Source organism: Symsagittifera roscoffensis, chromosome 4 (assembly GCF_963678635.1).
Source record: "Symsagittifera roscoffensis chromosome 4, txSymRosc1.1, whole genome shotgun sequence".
NCBI lineage: Eukaryota > Metazoa > Xenacoelomorpha > Acoela > Convolutidae > Symsagittifera > Symsagittifera roscoffensis.
Genome location: NC_087065.1, coordinates 73,361,342 through 73,378,509, shown reverse-complemented (window position 1 = coordinate 73,378,509; position 17,168 = coordinate 73,361,342). Strand labels below are relative to the sequence as shown.

The window sequence follows — 17,168 nt, the reverse complement described above, 5'->3', positions numbered from 1 at the left end:
AGAAAATTTTCGAAATCGAGAAAATTGTCCATCTTTTCTTTTTTTAGGTCAATCATATTTTTGGAGCCCTCCAAAAGCTCTATGAAGACCATAAATTAATCAAAACTTTTGTGTGCCAATTTTGAAAACAATTTAGGCATTTTTTGTGATCTGACCACAATATTCGCGTTTTGTCGGCGAGCGCTAGCCCTCAAAAAATTGCAAAGATTGGTGCCAAAAGAGCATCTTAAAAAGTTTTTGGGGTCGTTCAACAAAAAGTGGATATTGTAAAATAGTACCAAACGGGGACCTTTTGGGTTGTCGGCGCAATGATACGTCTGTCAGGAAAAAAAAGTCGGGCTCGACCCAGAAAAAAAATTATGCGAACAAAATTATTCAATTTGCGACCTTCAATGTTGAAATTTTGTCAAAAAAACGTTGTTTTTTCACAAACCATGGTTTGAGTTTTTTCTGCCACTTTTCACTCATCAGATTTGAATTGAATTTTAACAGTTGGACTCAAACTTTTGTCTCTTATTCAAGCATGTACCAAAAAGTTCACCCGAGAGGATTTTAATGGAATTAATCGAAAGAGTTCAGTTTTAATTCGCTCATCACTCAAGGACTGCCGATGTCAAACATTGTACCTTCTTTCTATATTTGTAATAAGAAAACAACAGTATTAAAGTCTTATTTATCGTTTGTATAATTTGACTTTTAGTTGAAATGTTTGTACTAATTTTCTCCGCTTTTCTGGGTTAGTTTCTTTGCTCTCTACCGCAATTTGCTTTCACTTGTAGAACTTCTGTAAATTTTTTTGACAGATCGAAAAAAATGTTTCGAATACTCAAAATTCTTTCTGCTCATTTTTATTCCCATCAGCTTAGAGAAGGGACATCATTCTTGAAGATTGAGCTTTACTTCGTCATTATATATAAATCTACAAAATTTTATACGTTGCCAAAAAAGATGAAAAATTTTGTAGTTAACTTATACATAATTACGAAAAAAAAAGAACTTTTCTCGGCGTGACGAAAAAATTGGACCAGTTATTTTGTAACTGTGGTAGTTGAATTATTGATTATAATTAAGTATCCGCCAATTTACTTGAAGCTGACTGATATGTTTATGTATGCTAAACTACTTTTTTTGAATTAAATTCAACGAGAGCAATTTCTATAACCATTTTCTCATAACAAAAATGAGTGCCATCGAAAAAACCGTCAATAAAATTGTAGTAAAATGTGAAGAAAAAAAATCTTTTTTTTAATCAATTTTTCAGAGTTTGTCTGCTCAAAAAAACGGATGCAAAAATAGTTTGGAGGAGTAAAATCGAGTTCTATAAAATCCTTGACTAAAATTTGGAAATCGTAATTAGTAACATGTCTGCGCATGACGAATCAATGATTGTAAATTTTGCTCTGTTTTACAATGTAACTGCAGAAGGAATAAAAGTATAAATTTGAAATTTTGAAATATTTTACCAGCTACATACATAAAGCAAAAGCTGAATTAAATGCCTTGTGGGAAATTTTAAACAGCAGTACTGCTCATCGAGTAGGATATCCTGGAGAGGAAAAGAAGGTTGTCAATATTTATCATTATTGTTCCGATTTTTGAACCGAAAGTAACGGAATATTTGTACTCGGGGTGGGTTGTTTTTCTTCAGTCAAATTTCGACTTTTTAACTAGCAATTTTTGACCAAATTTTTATATCATTCCATAAGTATTGTTGTTTTGAGCTTAAATTTGAAACGATATCTAACCTGTGATCTGTTTTCGTAACGTTATGGGGGTTTAAAGGTTGTCATTTTGGCCAATTTGGACGCCCGATATATTTTGCGCGATTAACGCGTGAGTGGAGATTTAATCCGTCTTAAAATTGTTCCAGATTGAAGAAAACTTATTTGCCATAAGTGATTTGTTACTAGGAACAAAATCTATCACTTTGTACTTTATATGGCGTCTGGGGGGAATATTTTCACAAAAAAATCTTAATGTTAAAAAAAGTCATTTTATTATTTTATTTTACTTTTTTGTTATTACTGCTCCATAGACCTTAAAAGGCAGTTAGAACTTTCAGTGCTTCGCCCTGATACGAGCATTTTTCTTATGATTATTAATATCAACAGGGTTTTTAACGAGATGATCTGAAGTTACAAAACAGTTCGTAAGGGGTTAGTTCTGAAGTTCTGAATAAACAAGAAGCAATCAATGAATAATAATATTTAATAGTGAAGCGGCAGAGGGTTTTTGGGGGAGGGGGAGGGTAATTAAGAACCTTTGAAATTAAAAAAGAAACTTCATAAGTTATGCTCTTTGCTCTTGCCCGCGTCCTGCGAATACCCCCACCCCGAGCCGGGCAATACAAGTATGGTGTGCGAAATGCTATTAGCGTCGTGATTATTTCTAGTATGTTCGCTTACTGGATTTCAACCAAGAGTGTCTCAAGATTTCATACTTCCGAGTTCACACTCATATAAAGGAAGAATCTGCTCAAAATTCAGGTCAGCCTAATTTTATTTCAGACCATGATAAAGAGGTGTGTAATTTAGACCAATGCAAAATTAGACAAAAATGACGACATAAGACGAAAAAATCCCAACTTGGAAACGAAGACATTAGACGAAAACTTACTTTTTTTCAACAGACAGCAATAATTAGGCAGCCATCTCAATGGTAAAATCAGTTTTAGCTAATATTTCAAATTTTCTGGAAAATATGAGGCAAAAAAATTGAAGCCGGAAATCCAAAAGTGAAAGCTAGGAAAAAATTTTGCTTTAATCTGAACGTCAATTTTTCGAGAAAAGACTTTATAGTTTGTCTTGTAGACCTAATAATTTGAGAGAGTTGGCTCCCTCGCAAAAAAAACGAAATCTGCAAAAAAAAATGTGAAAGGCATTTTTTAGAAACCCAAAATGAATTCGCACAATAAATTTGGTCTACCTAAACGTAGATCTGCATCTTATTTGACTGATAGTTTGCCCCCTTCGATAAAAACCATTCCAATGATGAGGATTCAATCCGAATGATAAAAATACATCCCTGGCGCTGGTCGCTGATGATAGCTAAAGAATTTTTTTTGTCTTTCCAGTTAGGGAAAGATTTCAGGGAATATCTAATGATTTTCTGATGGGAGAGTATGTTAAGTACCTGCTTATAGCTAGCAAAAGCTATACACTACATAACTATTGATTGTTTTCTGATCAGAATTATGGTTTTTGAGTCATTGATTTTTTCCGATCAGAAATAACAATTTTAAAAAATTTAGTCTGAAATTGAGATCCGAAAATAGAATTTTTTAGATCTGAATTAGAACGTTTACTAGGTTTGGTTAGTATTTCAGAGAAATTTGTTCCGTTTCATCCAATATCTCCATTTTCAATTCGATAGTTTTTTGTCCAAGTTCTGCTGTTTTTGTCTAATACCATTTTCACCTATTTTTACTGCATACCTAAAAAATAATGATTATTAAAAATGCGCAAAACTACATTTTTGTTTCTATAAAACCAATTTTAAAAAATCATAACAATTGCTCGTATCGGGTAATAAACTTGAAAATTCCGTAGGTTCTTTTTAAAAAAATGTTTTCAATTTCTAAACTGATAAAACCTAGAAAAAAGAAATCTGAAAAAAAACATTGCATTGTTTTTTTGAAAACCGTCCCTCCAAGCGCAATATGAAATAAAAACTGATATCAATTGATTTGATATCAATTGATGAAGGATTTGCAGAGAAAACTTCCCGTGTGTAGGACATAGTGAAGTATTTTGCGAAAAGGAAACGGTAGCTGTCAATCAAATTGAGCTAAGAGAAACTTGATGATTCCAATTATAACCATAAGAACTCAAAAAAAAATTATATTTAAATTTAAAATGAATAAGACTGCTCGCCGTATGCAGTAGTGTTTGCCTTGAAAAATAGATGAAGTTTTTTAAAAATTGAAAAAATTTCAAAATACTTTTTTTTCTAGTTTTTTTTCAAAATCATCTCCCCATACGCTATGTAAAGTACAAAGTGAAATAGCTAAGTAATATATCGAGATAATTTTGTGCCCTTAAAGTTTTAATGACCTCTTAATAGCTAACAACACGAAGTATATCGCGCAATTTATAGTAAAAATTGGCACTTTTCCGTCACCAAAAATGGATATCTCAAAATAGCACAAAAAGGGGGGACCCTTTGGGTCCGCAGGGGGTCGAATCCTTGATAGGTGGAGGGGTGTCCGCCCCGGCGTTAAGCAATATCAACGTCAATTCACTCGAAAGTCCAGATTATTTTTCCGCAGTGAAAACTTTTCCGTTTTACTGCCGCTGGCGTTTGCATCAACCACGAAATGTGAAGAAACAAATGCTTCGGGTGTTTTTTATGCAAAATCAGGTTCCACGAGTAGAGTAGCACGAAAATAGCACGTAACGTTCCGACCATAATAATTTAAGAAAAAAGTTTCGAAACTAACTAAAACTTCTTTAAACCTAAAAAAATTTTCATCAGTATTTTTTTTTCTTTTTTTCAAAAGAATCATAAGTACATATAGCTAAAATAACGTTAAATTTTGTACCCGAAATGATTTGGAAAAATTTTGGACCACTTTTTCTCGAAACTGAGAGAAATTTTACTATTTTTAATAGAATTCGAATCACGACAAAAAGAATTTTAGTATGAACTTACCTAGGGGCAGTCAAATTTGGCTGAAAAAAAAACTAGACCCAAATCCAATGTAGCTTGCTTCTTTCTTTTTGTTTTCATAATTAAGATCACACTTTTTCGTGCAATTGGTCTTCATCCTGCGAATTTCCACCACAAAATGGGGCTTTTAAGCCAAGACCCCAAACGTTATAGAATAGTGTTAACTATCATTGTTATAATTGCAAAACTCAGCAGCACGCGTCAAAAAACACGACAAAAAGATGAAATTTAGTGAACGGCTGAACTGTTTTCCGCTACGCGTCGTAAGTTATGTTTGCGGATTGCTATTGCGAGGATCAAATCAACCGATATTGATTTAAATTGTTAAACCGATTATATTTCATTTTTAGTCTGCTTCTCTAAGTTTACTCACAAATGAGTGAATTAATAGCTAGTTACCAGGAGCCATTAAAATTTGCCTTTTGTCACCTTCATGATTTTAAATGTTTTTTTGTTTTTTAGCTCACTGTTTTGCCTGCAAGGGTTCAAGTTCAAGGAAAAAGTATCCGATAGACCGGCATTTGTTCGCGACGTGATAGACATGCAGACACTCATCCGGCCAGTTTATCGGCTGCTGAATTGGTTCTCTTTGTTCCAATTCGGACAGGGTAATTTTCTTATTTGGGTTTGTACCTGTCTCTGCTCTTACATGTATAAGTTGTGTTTCACAATTCCTTTGTTTTGCATTGAAATTATGATTTTGTAGAAAAAAAACTTCTTGTTAAAATTTATTGCCAACTTCGAATCAATTTATGAAGGTTATCATGACTCTAGCATCAAGTTTTGTTGGCCCCGGAAACTTTAGAAATCAGTTTTTATTTAGCTACATTTTTGCTATCCTCCAGTCAAAATATGATAACCTTGAATCTCAACATCAAGAATAAGTTTTTAGTTCAAACAGCTAGAGGGCCCACCTGATACGAGCAGTCTTGTTGCATTTTTTCCTGGAGATGGAAAAAACTTGTGTTAAAAAACTCTCAGCTGCTGAGCTAAATTCACTGGACAAGTGTTGTTTATTAGACACCACAGCATTTTTCAGAATCCAAACCCAAAATGCATTACAAGTGTAAGTGGATTCCACAATAAGGGCAACCCGGAATCTGTCGAGGAATCCAGATCGAGGCTAACTTCATTTGATATTTTTTGCTGTTGTGGAATCCGCTGACAAGTAGCTAAGCCATGAGCTTCAAATTCTAAACTCAATTACTTGTTTTTTTTTTTCGGCCGATCAGTTCTTTGATTTTTCCGTGTTTTGCTGAAATTTTGACGCCACAATTGTACCGCCTCCCAATAAAATTTATTTTACAACCTGCACTGAAAAAAACAGATTACGACTGGTTTTAGTACAAAAAAGTATGTTGATTAAACTTAGATCGATATTAGTATGAAAAAAGTACGAAGAATAAATAAAAAAAGATAAAAACTGATTTGGATCGATTTAAAATTGATTTAAATTGACCTTAAATCCCAGCTAAAAAATGATCCAAATCAATTTTAAATTGATTTGAGTTCATTTTTTCTAATCTTGATTTCTTTGTACTTTTATGGGGATTAAAAGGGATTTAAATCAATTAAATCGATTTTTTTCTTTCGAGTTTCATCACTTTCGAATTTTTATTCATTGCCTATCATTTTTTATTTTACATCGCGTATTGTAGCGTAAAAATACCGAATAAAAAGACCAAAATATCAAAAAGTACTATAACTTTTTGTATATTTTCAAAAAATGATCTATATTGACTTTTTTGTTGATTCGTTTCATAAATTTTTGCTCTAAATTTGATTTTGATATATGACTTTTTATGATTTATAAGCATATTAATGAGATCAAAATTTAATTTATTTTGACCATTTTCTTGTTTGTAAGATGGAATTGTGCCCATATTCTGATTAACAATGATTTTCTATGATTTCATTGCATATTTTCGAGCTTAAAACTTGGTTCATGTGGATCATTTTTAAAAATTCTATCGCATCTTGCTTGTGTATTTTTATTTAAAAAACAGAGAATAAAATATTTCATTTATTTTTTTTGAAGAATATGCATTTTTTGCCGTGTTAGCGAAAAAAAAAATTGAGTCTGAAAATCCATCCAAATCGATTTAAGTTGATTTTTAAGACACTTAAATTGATCCGAAATTTTCAAGAAAGATCAATTAAAATCGATTTAAAATGGATTTAAGTGAGTTTCGTATGCATTTTAATGAGTCGGAAAATCATCTAAATCGATTTTAGTCGATTTTTTAGACGCTTAAATGAATCCAACATTTTAAAAAAAGATTGACTTAAATCGATTTAAAATCCATTTAAGTTCATAAAATGTAGATTGTTAATTGATTTGTATCAATTTAAAATTACACTTGCTCTAAATTCTGTTTGTTTTCTGCAAAAAAAAAACAATTTGTATCCATATTTTTCTATGTGGGCTCGCTACCTATTTTTATTCGGATAGGTTCGTGCAACTCCTTAGTCCACTATTTATTCATTCTCAGGGAAAGAACTGAATTATTCGAGTTAAGATTGAGATCAACTTCATTCCAATCAGTAATTATAATGATCTGATCAGTTCAATAGATCAAACTACGGTATTCAACAGGTTTTGTTTAGGACCATGAAATTTTATTTTAAACACTAACCAGTGTTCCCTAAATTCAAATCTTACGAGAAAATAAGTTATTCTTGCAATTTTTCTGTCAAATTTCTTGCAAGGTTTGCCTTCCTTCTAAATTATACGTTTTGAAAAATTAACTTCAATCAAGAAAATTTTGAAAGTCGATTGAGATTGAAGTTTCAATCAATTTGCTATGTTTATAACTTTATATTTATGTTGTAGGCAGAAATGTTCCGCCAATTAGAGTTTAATAAATTAATTTTAAGTTTCAATAATAACTGCTAACAACTCTATTTCCTTTAACCCGGTTGGAAGCAACTATAAGTCATCTTAAACCAACCATCGAAGCTAATACCACAAAACCAACCGCATATAGGAAAGTCCCAGGGTACTGAGACAAGATTAAAACTGGATAAATTTTTCTTTTGAAACCCGCTTTCAAATTTTATTGAAACCACTTGAAACACTTAAAACTCAAAAGAAAAACCCAAAACAATTAATGACAAAAAAAGTTAAAAAAACCTGACAAAAAAGAACAAAAAATTGAACACAAAAAGAGACTCTGCTCAAAGAGACGAAAAATTATACTCCCTCAACTGGCCTCACCACCCAGTAGGACGTCCTGAGCATGCTGTGTAGCCGGCTTAACCCACCGCGGTACACCACGCTTATGGCACGCACTCAGTTGCTCTAGGTTGAGCGAATCTATAAAATAACCGAAACTAAATATAACGGTTCTGCGTAAACAACTAATGAATATCATAGCTAAAATTGATCTCACTAACAAGATATAGATTTAATATGCAATGTAAAACTATTTCTTAGAGCAAACGGAACGAGCAGCAAATGGAGATAAAAACTCGACGACATTCCGACTTTGGAATGGCAAATCTATTGGTTTGTTGCCGTAGTCACAACCCTCACAGGATTTGAAGCATGGACCCGACATCGCAGTGAAGGAACCCATTGAAGAAGAACAATGACCAACTCTATGGTGACCTCACATACTGATACTAGTCACTTGGTGCTTCACACAGAGAAGTCAAAATCTATCTTGCACGTAGTCTCACTCTAGCTTAACGAAATCAACACATCATTGCATCAATCTGAAATCTTGACACGATCGCTCAACACAATCTAGGATGAACGAGACCCAATTCTGGAACACGAACAACTATTTTCCTTCTCTCTACGAATACAACTACATCTCTCCTTCCTTCGCGCAGTCACTGCTTCAAAAGATAACTACTCCAAAAACCAAGAAAACTCTCCTTCCATCCTTCACGACAATAAACCATTTGAAAACAAAAAATCTCTAAGCCCCGGATGGGTGGTGGAACCAGTTTAAAACTAGTTTTCATAACCAATTATGTTCTTGATAAAACTATCTCTATAAAATATTTCTTTCTAACCAATCATGATCCATAACTAACCTTGACAACTATTTGTGTTGCTGAAACTACAAGTAGTTTCAGCATCAGAACAAATTGAATATAACTTAGAAGACAATTGTTCTCCTTTGGACAAGTTCCATAAACCTAACCCGCAAATACCAGTATACACAAGATCTATTGAGACTAAGAGATATAAGAGTAGGATTAAGATTGGTATTAGACTAAGAAGTTGCACGAATCTATCCGGCCGAAAATAAGACAGTGTGACAAACAGACGGTGTATCTTATCTGAAATTACTCAATGAGTAAGCCACACCAAGCTTAAACTCGTATGTTTTAATCATCCGTATTATATAAGCATTAAACAATTTTTATGCACTATAAATTTCAGGTGGTTGTTGTGACATGCAAACAGAGAACTACTTATTTTCTGGCCAGAATTACGGAGTGTCACCACGAGACTTCTTTTTCAACCTCACAGACTTCTCAGAGTCCGCGGAGAACAGACAGCTTGTGAGGATGCACGTATGCAAATTGAATTATTTCAGTCGGATACTTTCAGATTTTTAAATTATGATCACGCCCCCCCCGCCCCCGTTGCGGGGAGTTTTTCATTATAGTTACAAAATTATGATATGCGTAAACGTTGAAATAAGTTTTCATTGGGGGAAAAATAGTTTAAGCGTCCATACTTTAATTGGGTGTTTTTCTGTTTTTCATTTGCATAAGATTACGGCCAATTGCGTATTTCATTTGCATATTATGGCCAACTGGGTGTTTTACCATTAAAATAAAAGAAATGAAAAGCAGATGTGTTTTCAGGGGCACCTAGAATTTTCTCCAGAAGGGAGATTTTGAAAAACATTGTTGACGTTTTTGAGATGCAAATGGCTTTTCTTTTTGTTAACAATGGATTTTTTTATTATTATTTTTAGAAAATTACAATTTTAAATTTGTGATTCAAAATTGAAAATGTACTTTTGGGTATTGGAAATTAATCTTTCAGAATCTGATTAACTTCATTTGAGGTGAAACATTCCAGGCAAAAAAAAGTTTCAGGACCGGTTTCTTTTTGGCAACGTTGCTCAATACACCTGCCAACTAGCTTTCCTAGCTCCGAATAATCCGAGCTTCCCATTCGTTGTTGTCTGAATATTCCGCTGATCTGACTTTTCCATTGAACAATGGCCGTGAAAACAGTTTGGATTTTGCAAAAAAAATTCTGTCTATTTCAATTTTTTGGTCTACAAAAAACTGCCTCAAACCCCCACCCGTGATTTAAATGATACGGCTGACTAAAATTTGAAGCAATTATGATTTTTTTGATCTATTTTTTTTCAGTTCTTTTCATGAAAATAGAATTAATTTAAAATTAGTTTAGGCGCAGTTTATCAGTAACATCTGTCTGAACGAGATACAAGAACTGTCTTTCGGCTACGGGGAATTTCAGATGACGGGTGACTACAAAGCAGACTATGATTTCACCATGCCTCCTATGGGCAGCAATCGTCTCATGTTCAGGTAGCCGAAAATTGTCTTGTTCAAAATGAACAATGCAGGTCTGATTTCTGTAACAGGGCCCTAAATAGATGTCTTGGTATTTTGAAAATTGCATTAACACAAGGCTTGAACCATTTTAGTCTGCTGGAAGTTTTTGCAGTACTGTTGTTCCGACCATTCAACTTTGTATTCGGAGAAACTTTGTATTCGTGTGTTTTTCTTTTTAAGTTTTTTTTTCTCTTTGTTTCCCACGCAAAATTAGGCACCCAAATAATCATCGGACTGAAATAAGTGATATATCATTTTTGAACCACACTGAAAATTTTCCCCAAGTGTCGAGAAAAACCGGTTTGAAATTTTTGATTTTTTTTCGTCTTATTTCCAGCTAATACGATCATTTGAGCTTATTTCAAGCAAAGTTAGTTTTTTGGGTTTTAGCGCCATTTTGGTATTCGAAATTTTCAATATATAGAGCAAGACAGCTGTTTGTTCTAACGCACAGACAGGCATCTTCAAACTATATTCTAGTTTGTCTTACTTGATTTTGCAAATTAGTAAACATGATAATGTATAAATTTCTGATGTTTTAAGGTTTTGCAATTCAAATGGGATAAATTTATTAGTGCCGAATACTCGGCCGAGCCTCAAAACGCATTCCTTATTAAATAATGGCGGAAATAAAAATTTCAAAAATCCATTTTTTAAAAACAAAACTGATTTTAGCTGAAAATATTTTCGAAAAATATGTGTACTCAAAAATTTTTGTTGTTCAGAATTTATGCTCGGTGTGGTTTGGTTTATTCAGTCAACTTTTGGCGATCGAAATAATAGTTTTTAACAAACAAAGTTACACCACATTGAAGATCACAACACTCCGATCATTTTTTGCAAAGTTTTAGGAGGTTGAAAATTGCCAATTTGTCCATGCTCTTCACACCCGCGCGTTGAAGATTTTATCCATAATCTTGAAAGCGCTACGCAGTCTATTTTTACGTGACAATTTACCAGGCTCAGCAAAATTGTTCAAAATTGAATTAGGGCTAGCTAATCGTTCGTATTAATTTTGTACGATTTAAATTTTCACACTTGACGTTTGATATTGTCCAACATTTTTTGTTTTTCAATATTTTATATATCCAAAAACTACTCGATATGGATTAAGGGGCAGTCGGACGGAACAATCAGGGCTTTTCCCTGATATACGAGCAGTCTTTTTTATTCAGTCTTTTTTCGGCGATTCAATTAATAATGCTCAGGAAAAAATTCTCCTATGCTCCATTGGCGATATCGTCTCCATCGAATCAAATGTAGATAGATAATTTACCTACGACCATTTTTTAAAAAAAATTTGGGTGTTTGCAAACTGCCAATTGGACCATGCTCTGGACTAATTTATGCTCGCTTTGAAGGTTTTTTTTAAATTATCCCGCGCAAAAAAAGTGTTCCAAACTGATTTGAGGCTAGCGTATTTTTTAGTGAACTAGCCAAAGTTAATTATTTAGGGTAAACTAAGCTATGGCTATCTGACAAATCTTTGCTGTATAAATTGCAGCGCACGTGCGATTTGAACCCGCAGTCATTTGATTGCTGGTCACCATCACTACCAATTTGCCAATACGTCACTTACCTACGACTTAAGTTTTCACACTTGATCTTTGATGTTGCCCAAAATTTATAGTTTTTTAACAACATTTTTTCCCGAAAACTATTCGAAATGGATTAAGTGGCTGTCGGAACATTCATCTATGAGCAGTCTTGTTTGGTATTGATACCGCTATTAAACTTTTTATTTAATGATCTCTATTTAATCCCTATGTAGGAAGTTTATACTGAACGATCTCTTTGAATAGTTCAAAACAAATAGTTCAATTGAACCGAAGGTATAATTAATCACCACCACCAAAACTGATATATTTAAGTAATGCCTGGTGCAAAACCATCACTCGTTTTTCTTTCAGCAAAATTATATTACTACCAATGAGTTCCAATTACATTCACCTAACACTGTAAAATGACGTTTATGTAATTTTTTTTGTAAATGAGATAGCATAGTTGGAACGCTACTAAAAGAAAAATTCTTCTACACTTTATGCAATTACGTTAAGGTTGAGATGAACAGAGCTAGACGTTTCTAGCATAATTGGTTAAATTTTGAAATGATCTTGACTCAATTCGGTATATATATATTTCAACAACACTGTTACGAGGCCAAACTGTGCACTGGGTAGGCTCACAATTTTGTGTCTGTATGTTCCTGGATTGCAGAGACAATTCTTTTAATATGTTCCAAAATGTGAGCGTATTCCATTTACAAAATTTCCGTGGATTCCTTGTACAAATACCAGAACGTAAATTTTTACGGCACAATAGTTTACGGCACATTAGCGAATATGGGTAGTTCTTCCAGTTTCCGCAAAACGTAAGTGGATTCCGCAAACTGACGCAAAAACAGTTTTAACTTTGCTTATTCGGCTTATAATTTGCGGAATCCGCTTACAATTTTCGGATTCCCATTACAATTTGCGGATTTCCCCTTATAGTTGCGGAATACTTGACAGCTTAAACTTACTAAACACTTATATTATTATTTCTTCATGGATTCCATAAATTATTGCGGATTCTACAAAATTGCCTGTTTTTGAAGCGATTTTGAGCAATACAGTGTTTTAGCTACTTGTCCGTGGAATGTAAAACAGCAAAGAAAATCAAAGAAAAGTAGCATTGTTGCGGGTTCAGCGACAAATGTGATTTTGGCCTTCTGCGGAATAGGCCTACCATTCACAAAAAGCATAGTTTGGCCTCTTTATGACAATTTTTATCCAAAAGTTTTTGCTGAGTCAATTAAAAATATACAATTGGCGTTAGATAAAATCGGCGATAAGTGAAATATAACTTCTAATTTTACACGAATTCGATAAATTATAATGATAATGGCGCCTTCAATTTGACTAAACAAAGGGCATCAACATTAGTTTTACTTTTGTTGTTTGCCTTTTTTTATTTTTTTCAACACAATGAATGCCAAGTAACGTCATGGGAAATCTTCCTTGTCAATATATGTTCAATTTAAGATACTAGAGCTGATTGTTCTGTCTCCCCTCTGCCCCGCCCGCGACTTTGTATGGGTTTCCTTGAGTGTGTATGGAGAACATCTTGCTAAAATGCTTACTTAACCATAGGGGCGATGTGTTAAAAATTATATTAAGGCCTTAAATATATTAAGGCAAATTTATCCACAAGAGAGAAGATCAACATACGAGCTGTTTAGCTCATCACGAAGAACCGCTGTTGTGCACATGCTTAAGAATTAGATGCAATTTTCTTGTCTGGGTAATGTTACCTTAACCTCATGCAACGTGAAGGATCAAGGTGGGCCTCGAACATCCGACCTCTCGATTGAGAGGCGGAGTCGTAACCACCTCACCACTGCCTCATAATCACAACACCTCCACCAGGGGCGGATTTAGGGTGAGGGTCCCCCCTATGTACTATTTTGAGATATCCTTTTTTAGCTGACGGACCTTAAGATTTTTTGGAAAGCCACTTCGGCGCCAATATATACTAATTTTTTTGGGGGAAGCGCGCCGAAAAAAACGCTGTTTTTGGCCTGTTTTTTCACAATTTTGCCTGTGGCGCAGAAAATTTGGCAAAAACAGGACAGGGTCTTTTCTACTGCTTTGACAGAGCTCGGACAGTGATTTTTGTCAGAAAACTTTTCCAAAATTCCCGCACCCCCTCGAGAAAATCCTAGATCCGTACCTGACCTCCACATTAAGAAATGGGGGCATTAACCTACAACAATTGGATCTCCTTAACTACACCCCAATGGCACCTAGAAACATATTGCCACCCACAAAAAAAAACAATAATTCAACAGTGCAGCATATGTGAATTTTGCACCTAACGAATCGAATCTTTTGCAAAATGAGGTTAAAAGTTAACCCTTCGATAGAAACCTAGATGTTTGTATTTTTTTGCAGGTTCAAGTGGAGCTCAGTGCGACAAGACATCACGTACGAAAAGTTTAAAACCAGAGTCATATGTGTTGAACAGCCTTGGATCTGCTTATCATAAAGAACAAATTTAACATGTTCAAATGTGGTCACTTTGCAAATGTATCTATTTCGTTTCTTTTTGAGTTGAAAAATATAATTTTAGCCTATTTTTTTTAAAAGTTCGGTGCGGTGCTTCGAGCTTAAATAAACGTTAATTTCTACATAAAGGTCTCTTCGCGCCAAATCAATGCCATCGGCATCGCAAAACAAATCACGAAATGACTTTATTTGCACTCCACATACTTGATCTCTACAAGAGATTAAAGATGACAAACGCGCATTAAAACATTCAAAATTGAACCTTTTGAATTTCAGTGGTTTATAATTCTAATTGTATGTAGCGTCGCCCGAAACAGTTCTCACAGTGGGAACTTACAAAAAAGACTGATTCAAAACTTTGGTACTAATGAAAACTTGCCCAGTAACCCTCGAAAAATCATAATTGTACAGTAGTAAATCCTCTATTTGTTGTTTTTCCTACTTCAGAATATATATGATTACTATAAAACCACGGTTTGAAAAGGGTTTAGAGGGGTGAGTTTTTTTTCAAGAAAAGCGCCCGGGTTGACCTCCATTGACCAAAAATGCTAATCATACAATTCCATAAACTAAGTCTATGAAAAAACACAAATCATACAAATTTCATACCTTTTGCTAATATGGTGTCGTCGAACTTTTCTCTTGTTTTGGCATAAAATTCTGTGTATCGTACTGAAAAAAAGAAAAACTTTTGTCAAAAAAATGCTAATCATACAATTTCCATATATGGAAAATGTATGACTAGCATTTTTTTGTATTTTTGAAATTGCCCTTAAAAAACTTTTTGTGTTTTTTTTTTCAACCGCAAACTGATTTTCGTACTCAAACAAACATTTTTTGAAAACTTTTGTCAAAAAAATGCTAATCATACAATTTCCATATATGGAAATTGAAAACATTTTTTGAAAACTTTTGTCAAAAAAATGCTAATCATACAATTTCCATATATGGAAAATGTATGACTAGCATTTTTTTGTATTTTTGAAATTGCCCTTAAAAAACTTTTTGTGTTTTTTTTTTCAACCGCAAACTGATTTTCGTACTCAAACAAACATTTTTTGAAAAAAAAATTTTGCATGCAAAATTTAATTTTTTGTGTGTATAACGTAGTCCTGGATATACTAATATTGGATTTTTTTTCCTTTTCTCTTCGGAACTTTTTTCAAAAACGCTTAAAGCTCTCTTTTTTCTATGACATAATTTTCTATGCATTGATCAATGTCTGGCAATTTAAAATTCAAATTTTAGAAACAATCATCTTTGAAAATTTTTGCCAAAGTTTAGAAGTTCGTTACTTTCGTTATATTATTTGTGCGAAATAGAATTAAAACATTTCAGTCTGTTTCCAATGCATTGTTAATGCGAGACGGCCAAACCTTCGGTCACTACGTATGAGTACCCAAGGCTTATGTCATTTGTGTTCGGTTACAAACACAACCAAAAAATTTTGAGAAAATAAAATGTAAAAATCAATATTTCTGGTTTATGGAAAAATGCTAGTCATACAATTTCCATATATGAAATAAATACTAACCATAGACCAATCATGCAATTTTCTGTACTTATGGAATTCCATGAAAAGTGTATGATTAGCATTTTTCCATATATGAAAGTTGTATGATTAGCATTTTTGGTCCACCCGGGCGTGATTGAAAAAACGAAAGCGGAAAAGCGCGGTTTTAGAAAACTAAAAGGCGGAGGTGGATCTTAATTAGCACCGAAATAAAAAATATTTCGTTTCTTGTGCCAAAATTATTCAATTGGCCGAAGAAGACTGAGCCGAATACTTTCAGCTCTATGCTTAAGATCGGCGGTGGTTATAATTGGCTCAGATTTTTGTAGAAAGTTCTATATTCTGTTAGCTCGCCAACAAGGGATAACGTCCATACAAAAAAATGCCTAATCTACAATTTCATATATGGGGTTCATGATAAAAAATGCTTATCATACAATTTTCATAGAAGAAGTTTGTATGACAAGCATTTTTTCGTTCGATTTTGTTTTGATTCTTAAATTGGTTTACTACTCAACTATACAATTTAGTGGCAGTTTTAGTTACATATGATCAGTTTTGGCAGCAGCAATTAAATTGAAAACAATGCTTATCATACATTTTATTAAATGAAAAATGGAAAGTATGCTTTTTTTCCAGAGCAAAAATACGTTTGATGTAACATTTTTCTATCAATTTTTATTTCAACCTTGCTTCTATGCTCAAATACATATTTCACGAACAAAAAATTTTGCATAAAATTCTTAAGTCAATGTCTATAATGTAGTCAAAAATGAGTGTTCACCCAAAAAATCACTATCAAATGATTTTTTTATAAGCAAAAACATTGTGAAAACTGCTGATCATACATTTTCAATTTTTAAAATAGTTTATCATACAATTTTGTGACAGGAAAAAAATCAAGTTTTGCAATTTTCATACAGTTTTTGGTTGAAAAATATGGTGAAAAGCTTGTTATTTAACTCCAGGGTGTGGCAAAAAAGCTCATCGGAAAATTTCATACTTTGAAAAAACTGCTTATTTTGCTCTTTCTAAACAAACTTTTAATCCATTAAATTGTCTGAAAGCATTTTTTTAAAAGTATGAAATTGTTTTTTGGGCGTTTTTTTGTCAAACCGGGCAAACGTTGGCGCGACTGCAGCGGTCACTATTCTGTTGTCTAGTTTTATGCTGTTTGAAAAGTAGAAATTTAGTTTAATAGGTTATTGGCACGCCATAGGACCAATCAGACTCGAATTGATTAATTTTCGTACAAATGAACTTTGGGAAAATTGGAAAGTCAACAGGAGGATGGCTGGCTGGTTGCCCTTTCTGAAAACATTCTATGTGTACCGCTTATAACACATGAAATCAGAAATTAAAACAAATTTTGACCGACTAAAAAAATA

General features: G+C 33.4%; 1 protein-coding gene across 1 annotated transcript; it reads left to right on the top strand.

Moving 5' to 3' along the window:
• Positions 1–647: 647 nt before the first annotated feature.
• Positions 648–14,275, top strand: LOC134845192 (uncharacterized). The gene is made up of 6 exons (XM_063862084.1): positions 648–736; positions 2,393–2,486; positions 5,131–5,276; positions 9,065–9,198; positions 10,055–10,194; positions 14,154–14,275. Exons 1-6 carry the CDS (start codon positions 706–708, stop codon positions 14,245–14,247), a joined length of 639 nt encoding a protein of 212 aa, XP_063718154.1. The 5' UTR covers positions 648–705; the 3' UTR covers positions 14,248–14,275.
• Positions 14,276–17,168: the final 2,893 nt, after the last annotated feature.

Coding starts and splice junctions, on each gene's coding strand:
- LOC134845192 (XM_063862084.1), top strand. CDS start 706: ATGTTTGTACTAATTTTCTCCGCTTTTCTGG. Junction 5,277..9,064: donor TTTGTTCCAATTCGGACAGG/GTAATTTTCTTA, acceptor TATAAATTTCAG/GTGGTTGTTGTGACATGCAA. Junction 9,199..10,054: donor GACAGCTTGTGAGGATGCAC/GTATGCAAATTG, acceptor AAATTAGTTTAG/GCGCAGTTTATCAGTAACAT.